Source organism: Onychomys torridus, chromosome 6 (genome assembly GCF_903995425.1).
Source record: "Onychomys torridus chromosome 6, mOncTor1.1, whole genome shotgun sequence".
Classification (NCBI taxonomy): Eukaryota; Metazoa; Chordata; class Mammalia; order Rodentia; family Cricetidae; genus Onychomys; species Onychomys torridus.
In genome coordinates, this window is record NC_050448.1 from 81,299,308 (window position 1) to 81,308,164 (window position 8,857).

The window sequence follows — 8,857 nt, forward strand, 5'->3', positions numbered from 1 at the left end:
GAAATAAATCAGGCACAGAAAGATAAGTACTCCATATTATTACTCATAAAGAGATGCTGAAATTCTGATATCATAGAGGACTATAGACTAGTGATAATTACAGTCTAGGAAGAATGGGAAGATGTATTAATGCCTTTTATATTACTGTGACTTATTTTGACTTATGGTTCCAGAAAGATAATGTCCATCATGGCCTGGAAACATGGCAGCAAGCAGCAGGCATGGAAGCAGGAAGAGGAAGCTGAGAGCTTATGTTTTCAAACAAAACCACAAACCAGAAGGAGCAAATTGGAAGTAGTGGAAGGATTTTAATATCAAATTCTACCCCCAGTGACATACTTCCTGTAGCAAGGCTACACTATCTAAACCTCCCCAAACTCTACTTCCAACCTGGGACCAAGTGTTCAAATGCCCAGTATTCTCATTAGAACACCATAGAGGGAATATGAGATTGTATAGTGAATACCAAAATACAATTTTAAACAAGGAGAAAGTTATAGTATATATTCCATATAATGATGGGGTAACTTTAATTGGCAACAACATATATTTATAAATAACCAGAGTGCAGGAGTTTGTAGGCTTCCAATAGAGATATATGATGGATATTTAAGGAGATGGGAGATAGGCAAAGTAATTGCTCTGATTTGATCATTACCCATTGTATATAATAAGTTAATTATGACATTGTGCCCACAAAATATATATATATATATAATTATTATGTATTAATTGAAAGCAATTATTTTTAAATTACAGAATGAGTAGCTGTGATTTACTTGATCTACAGAAGCTTGTAATCTGAACACTCTAAACACTCTCTTGTTCTCCTCTTATCCAGTTCAGATCATTTGTCCTCAAGGCTATTGGGTTTAAATTAAGTCAAATATCTTCCCTGGGCTTTTATAGATTTTTCTAGCAAAGATGTAAGGGATGCTATAAAGAAAGGAAAGCTCTAGCAAAAATAAACATATATGCATGCCTTTATGGGAGCAGAGTATTTATTCAAATGAAGTTTTAAATGGAGCAATAATAAAAAGAAAAAGCAGAACTTCCTGATTTTTACTGGCCTGGGAATGTTTCCCCAGCTCTAAAGCTAGAAATCCATTGGTCTAGGTCAGTGGTTCTCAACCTTCCTAATGCTGTGAGCCTTTAATACAGTTCTTCATGTTGTGGTGACCCCCAACCATTATCTTCATTGCTACTTCATAACTGTAATTTTGCTACTGTTATGGATCATATTGTAAATAATTTTTGGAGATAGAGGTTTTTAAAGGGGCCTCAACCAACACGTTGAGAACCAGTGGTCTAAGCAGTCATATTTCTTGGTGCTTTGCAGTATTTTAGGATTTATTTCCAGTTGTGGGGCCAGGAATGTGGCATCTCTGATCCTATAGACTCCACAAACAGGGAAAGAGTTCCATACTTCATGTTTCATTTTATAGTTTTAATAGAAATAGGAAGCCAATTTTAAGCAAATTATTTTCCCTTCCATATATGAGAAGTCAAGAACTGTGGTTTCCTACAGAAGGAATACTAAGGAAGTATTTCCCCAAGATGACAGTGGTTTACTGACCACAAAAACCGTGAGGCTTTGCTAACTGATTCCAGGCTGGGACCTTGTAGGAGGAGCACTGTAGACTGGTAAGTAACGTCTGACTATACTCTCTCCCCACTGACTATAATAAATATGGGCCCAGAGGCAGTTGTAGCACAAAGGGAAGTTGCTTATGTGCTGTTGGCCAAGAAAAGCCACTGAGTTGGTAGAGTGGCATTTGAGATAAAAACATGTACTCAGAAGTGCTGGGTCCCCGCTGTTTCTCAATAATTATGTGAGAAAGTCTAACTGATCCTCCAAGAGATTATCTCCATATCTATGAAAAACACAGAAGAGATTAACCAGACATTTTTTCTAGATCTTAACAACTCTGAACAGTAATCACTTTATAATATCAAAGGTGAATGCCTACTGAATAATAGTTTTTTCCTAGTGTTTGTGTGGAAGGGTTTGTCTGGAAGAATTACTAAAGCTCTTCATCCACTGGACTCTACTTGTGTCTTAGTTATTTTTCTAATGCTGTAATAAAATACCATAACCAAGATAACTTACAAAAGAGAATGTTTCATTTGGGAGTTCATGGTTTCAGAGGGTTAGAGTCCATTAAAATCCTAACAGGGAGAATAGCAGCAGGCAGGCAGTCATGGTGCTTGTACAGTAGCTGAGAGGGCTAACTGGGAATAGCATGAGCTTTTGGAACCTCAAATCCCACCCTGAGTGACACACCTCCTAATCCTTTCCAAATAGTTCCACCAACTGGTGGCCAAGCATTCAAATATATGAACCTATGGGGCCATTCTTATTCAAACTGCCACAACTTGTGAACCAGCAAATATGCTGCACATGTCTTCATTCAGAGCAGATATGGTGTTTCTCTCTTCATAAATAAGAAAGCCTGGTTCGTGAGTTTGGTAACTTATCCAAGGCCACAGTGCTAAAAAGTGGCAGAGCTTGAATTAAAAACTTACCTTTGATGACAAAAATCACTCTCCTATCTAGTCATCTGCCACACCCCCCAAAAAGAATAATGACAACTTGTTACAGTTGAGCCACCTTCACATAATTGAAAGTTGACAACTTTCACTTCTAACTGAGACACATTATAATATCAACACTATTCTCCTAAATTTTGGTGATATTCAAGAAGGTAATTTTGTCTACAAGAAGCAAAGTGTTTTCATGTAGTACAAATGTGCTCTTACCCAAATCGGATCTTGACTAACCTCTATGAATGGTGAACATAATCTCTTAGCTCAACTGGTGAGGAGGGGAGAAGGCAAAACCAGATCCTCCTGTTCCCGAACTGGTAATAAGTAATTTTCCAGAAATGACAAGGAGACAAAAAAATATCTGAGTGTACAATGCTGCCATCAGCTCTTCTACTCTGAAGCTGACTCAGAACTAAAAACTTTGAGCTAAGCTGATTTTTGAACTAAGAACAAACACATATCCAGCACGTTCTACGCTGTAACTACTGGGAGTGTGCACGTTGGGAAGGAAGAGTCTCACTGACGGCCTGGCCACAGAGGGTGGCATCAAATAAATACAATGTCTTAACTTTTTATTGGGCTTACTGCTGCAGTAACAGAGGAGAGATTTCTCTGGGTCTATAGATAGCAATTTAGTTATCATTTATTAATGTCTAATATCCACTTATAAGCAAATATATACCGTATTTGTCTTTTTGTGTTTGGGTGACTGGAAATAGTGATGCAGTTCTTTGATTGAACTTCATTTCTACAAATCTTCATTTTCCTATCCCTAAATCCTAGAGTACAAAGGATTATAATTTTTTTCAATATCTATCACATTGGTTTTGTATGTAATTAATGAACAGTAAATATTATACAATAAAAAGTATATAATTAATTGCAAAAATTTCATTTTCTTATTATGGTACCTAAATGCTTTCAAAAAACCTTAATTATAAACAGTGGAATGGTTCAGATATGATATAATTGTTCAACTACAAAAAATATTCCCATCCCCACCAACCCCCAGTTTGTCAATAAAATCTATTCTATTTCTCCCAGAGAGATCTATGTGTCCCCCAACCAAGCCTCTCCTCTTTATCTAACCTCTCTGAGTCTACAGATTGCAGCTTGGTTATCATTTACTTAGTGGCGTTAATAAGCAAATATATATACCATATTTATCTTTTTAGGCCTGGATTACCTCACTTAGGATGATTTTTTTTCTAGTTCTATCCATTTGCCTCTAAATTTTATGATGTCATTTGTTTGTTTGTTTGTTTCTTGGCTATTAAAAAGATAACATTTTTTTAATTTATTATATTTGTGTTTTAATTTTACATATCAGCCATGGGTTCTCATGTCCTCCCCACTCCTGCCCCCACCTCCACCCTCCCCCCAGCCACTCCCCTTCATTTCCATCTCCTCCAGGGCCAAGACTCCCCTGGGGATTCATTTAACCTGGTGGATTCAGTACAGGGTCCTGTTTTTTAGGTAGCCTCCCTGGAGTTGTGTAGCAGTCTAGTCATCTTTGTTTTACATCTAGTATCCTCCTATGAGTGAGTAAATACCATGTTTGTCCTTCTGAGTCTGGGTTACCTCACTTAGGATGATTTTTTTCTAGATCCATCCATTTGCCTGCAAAGCTCATGATGTCATTGTTTTTCTCTGCTGAGTAATACTCCATTGTAAGTTTTGTAAGAAACTACAAAACTATCAAAGTGGCTAAGAATGTTGTCTACCAGCAATAAGATTGTTTCTCCATTTGGTGCTTTCAGTGTTCTAGGTTTTGGCCATTCTGATAGTTATGTATTGGCCATCTTATTATTTTGAATCATCAATATAATTTTATATTTGTATTCATGGTGTTATATTGAGTATTTGGCTAATGATTTTCTTCTTACTAAACTGCGAGTTTGATGGGAGAAAAGAATGCCTCAGTGATTTTTTTCGTCTGTTTTTATCATATGTTTTGTCTAGCAAAGTACCTTGAGCATAACTGACTTTCAGTGAATATTTGAATAAATTAGTTAAAATTCTTATCACTTCGTATTGATTATTAGCTTTTATTTTTACAAGAATCCATGACTCCTGGAGACATTAGGACAGAATATGACCTACTTAGACCATGACATGGGATACTAATTCATCTAAAGCTGTGAGAAATCATCAGTGTCTACAGCCATCCTCAGAGGCCACTGTCATAACTCTTTCCTTTTTCCTGTCATATGAGAAAGCCTGGCTTCTTACTGAAGCATTTCTTCAAAGCTTCATGGATATCTCTGTTTCTCAGGCTGTAGATAATGGGATTGAACATAGGTGTCAGGATAGTATAGAGCAGAGAGAACCCTTTACGCAAGTATTGGGAGGAGTTGGCAGAGGGCACAAGATATGTGGCAATCAGTGTTCCATAAAATACTGCGACTACAGTAAGATGGGATGAACAGGTGGAGAAAGCCTTCCTCCTGCCAGTGCCAGATGGGATTCTTAGGATGGCAATGAGAATGCATGAGTAAGAAACCGTGATGAGGAGAAATGGGACCAGAGTGACCGCGGAAGAGGTAGCAAAGGCAATGGTCTCAGTCAATGAAGTATCCACGCAGGAGAGATGGATCAGAGGGGTAAAGTCACAAAAGAAGTGGTCAATTTCATTAGGGCCACAAAAGGTTTGTCTACACAGCAGGACCATGGTGATGGCTGTGAGGAGGAAGCAGCAGAACCAAGATCCAGTAGCCAACCTTAAGCAGAGAGAGCCAGTCATCAGGATGGTGTATCTGAGAGGCTGGCAGATGGCAAGGTAGCGGTCATAGGACATTACTGCAAGCAAGAGGCACTCTGTTGCAGCAAGGGATCCAAAGAAGTAGAATTGTGCCAAGCAGCCAACCACTGAGATAGTCTTCTGGTCAGCTATGATAATCAGCAACATCTTGGGGACAATGTTGGAGGTGTAGCAGACCTCCAGAAAGGACAGGTTCACTAGAAAAAAGTACATGGGAGTATGGAGAGTATGGTTGTACAGAACTAGGAGAACAATGAGAATGTTTCCAGAAACAGTGAGGATGTAGAAGATGAAAAACATTATAAAGAGGGAAATATTTAGCTGTAGGATGGAAGAGAAACCTCGAAGAACAAACTCCACTATCATCGTTTGGTTTTCCCAGGATAAGGTCATCATACTTTGGCTTCTGTAAAGGAGAACCTATAATGAAAACATACAAAATATAGCTAGTTCTAGTTTACACAAAAACATGAACTGAATGGTTTTTATTCTCCACTCTATCTACTCTCTGCTCTGTGGTACCTCAATGGGAGAGAGTGGACTGAAGAAGAGAGCTGGGCTTCTTTAACTCTCATACAAGAAAGTAATTTAAAATAAGAACCACGGTTTCATTCTTTCCTTTCCCCCTATTTGGTGTCTTCACTTCATCAGGACCAGAAACATAGGAAAGAGAAGAACATAAATATGAAGGGAGAGCTGATTATTACACACTCTTCCTGGGTGTAGTCTGGTAATCTGGTGAGTTATAGACAAGAAGAAATATCTAAAAGAAAGCACAACAGAGAAAACTAGGAGGAGGTTTGCGAAATCTCAGAGAGAGCATGGAGAACCAAGGACACAAGATAAAGAGCCCCCCACTTCAAAAAGTACCAGTATTTGTCATTTAAGATATTTAAAGAAATGTCTCTTGTCACATCAATTTTATTTTTCCTCTCCTTTCATCTTTTCACTATGTTGTGGGGTGTGGGGTTATTTCTAATTTGTTTCATTTTTAAGAGACCATTTGAGGAGGGGGGTTTGAGATTCTCTGATTCTGAAGTCAGAGGCTATGAAGGCATAACCCAAGAGTGTGAGTGCATTTTCTCATAATTTTCAACAGATACAATAAAAACAACTTAAAAGATTTTATTTAAGCCTTCAATAAGTAATACCCATTCAGGTACCACAGATCAGAGAGTACAGAATAAAAACCTTCTGTTTATGTTCTATCCAGAACCTGGCAATGCAACCAGCCATGGGTGTAATATGTATAATCTGGGGACTTTTGAACGAGTTAAGGAATCCTAACTCTCCTCTTCAGCTGAACTTTGGTGAAAGTCACTCACCAATAACAGAGCACAGAGTAAACAGAGAAGTACTCCCCAAACCCTACTATGTTTCAGCGGAGTATGAGGCTCAACACACCCTACTAATTTCAAGGTCCCAATTCTGGATGAAGCTCCTCATAGGAATTATGGAGTGACCACCTTATGGTTGAGGAAAGCAAGGTGAGATAAGAAAAGTTATGAACAGGCACATAAAGCACCATGTGGTGAACAAAGAAGTTATTAACACAAGTAGTCAGAAAGCCTTAAATAAAGCTTTATGAGTCAGACAATAAATGTGTTGTCTAGCTTCTCTAAGGCTTGGGTTTTTTTTTTCATCATAAATTGCAATAAAGGATTGGAGCAGAACATAAAAAAATAAAAAAATCATACAAATGAAAAAACACTGGTTATTCAGGGCTTTGGAAAGTATTTAAGTTTCCTCAGGAACGTGCTGGCTTTGAAGGCCCATTGACATCAAATTCCATTCTTCTGTTTGCCTTACACTGCACTGAACCATGTGTATTGATGGAAGTGTGTGCTAACATTGATCCTTCCCATCTTGTGTTACACCTACAGACTTTTATAATATGCTGATCCCATTTTTCACAATGCTGTAGAAACCTAGAGGCCATCCTATGGAGTATGAATTCCAACTTTCTAAGGATTTTATAGAACTAACCAACATTCTCTGCATTTCTGACCCCCACAGGATGCCTAGCATCTAATCATCTAATGATTCAGACTCTGAGCTCATTGAGGGTAGCCTGGGGAACCTGTAAAGAAAGGATTTCTCCCCTCTGGATAGGCGAGACAATTGTTTAGCTTGAACTGTTTAGGGGGGGCCCAGGCAGTGGGACTGGAACCCTCCCTGGTGCATGAGCTGGCTTTTTGGAGCCTAGTGCCTATGGTGGGACACTTTGTGCAACCTTGGTGCAGGGAGGAGGGGCCTAGACCTGCCTCAACTGAATGTACCAGGCTCTTCTGACTTCCCATGGGAGATCTTGCCTTGGAGGAGGTGGGAATGGGGGTTAAGTTGGGGGGAATCCTGGGGGGGGCAGGAGGGAGGAGAGGGGAATCTGTGGTTGGTATGTAAAATGAATAGAAAATCTCTTAATAATAAAAAAAATGAAAAAAAGAAAGGATTTCTCTTCACCTGCTGCAAAGCACACCTATGATATCAGATCTCAGAAAAAGGTCTGTAATTATGACACAACACAGCCAGATTTCTGAGTACTGCTGCTGCTGTTAAGAATACTATGTCTGCTCCAGGTACTCTTCTAAGTGCTGAGAATCTAGGATGCATAAAATCATCACTCAGACTCATCACCAGCACTGCAAGTACTTTACACATGGAGTCACAATTCACATTGAAGCACAGAGACCTTGTGTAGCTCTCTGTGCTTATCAGCAGGCAGTGATGAAATTTAGACCCACTGTGGATCTCCAGCTGATAACAACATGCCTGTCTGGGAGCCCAGATACAAAAGCTTGTCAGTATCATATGACAAAGGTAAAGATAAGAAGAGTTCCACAGGGCAGACTTCCACCCAGTTTTAAATTCAGAGAGAAAGGGGCCTACTTTGGCTATAACTACATAAACAGTAGCATTCTCTTAAACTCTTCTATATTGTCTCCTGGACTTGCCTTTGAGTTACTTTTATATTCTTTCTTTATCAGCTTTTAAAAATCAGAGTAATATATCATCTTAAAAAATTATAGGAACCATTTTAGAGAAGAGGTACAAAAACCGGGGGCTGCTTCATACCCTGGATACAGAGCATAGAGTCCTGAAATGATCAGAAAGTTGGGTTATAATAGAGAGACTTGAGTACAAAGACAGTGAAGCCAAACTGAGAACATGGGCTCTAAAACTCAATGAGGTAGGTTCAAATCCTTTGCTCAGTCACAAAGGTATTTGCTTGAGAGCAAGCTTAAAAATTTAAGGAAAGAGCATCTCCGTTTCTTTCCCATTTGTGGATGAGGCTTTCAAAAGCAGCAAAGGTTGATGAACTGATGTCCCCACACTAGCTTGCAACCACTGTCTCCTCAGCATATCTGAGGAAAACTTAAAAAGTCATTGTTGGAAAAACCAGAAGTATAAGGTTCTGCTAAAGGGCTCCTATATTAACTGTTTGCATACACTTCTTGACTCCAGAACCACAAGACCAATAAATTATGCAATGAATATGTACATCATGGTGGTGTAGGGCTGTGATGAGAGAATGTATTCATAACTGATAGA

The 8,857-nt window shown here is 38.8% G+C and overlaps 1 protein-coding gene across 1 annotated transcript; it reads right to left on the bottom strand.

Moving 5' to 3' along the window:
* Positions 1-4,753: 4,753 nt before the first annotated feature.
* LOC118585299 (olfactory receptor 11A1-like) lies at positions 4,754-5,704 on the bottom strand. The gene has a single exon (XM_036189663.1). The coding sequence runs from the start codon at positions 5,702-5,704 to the stop codon at positions 4,754-4,756; it is 951 nt and encodes a 316-aa protein (XP_036045556.1).
* Positions 5,705-8,857: the final 3,153 nt, after the last annotated feature.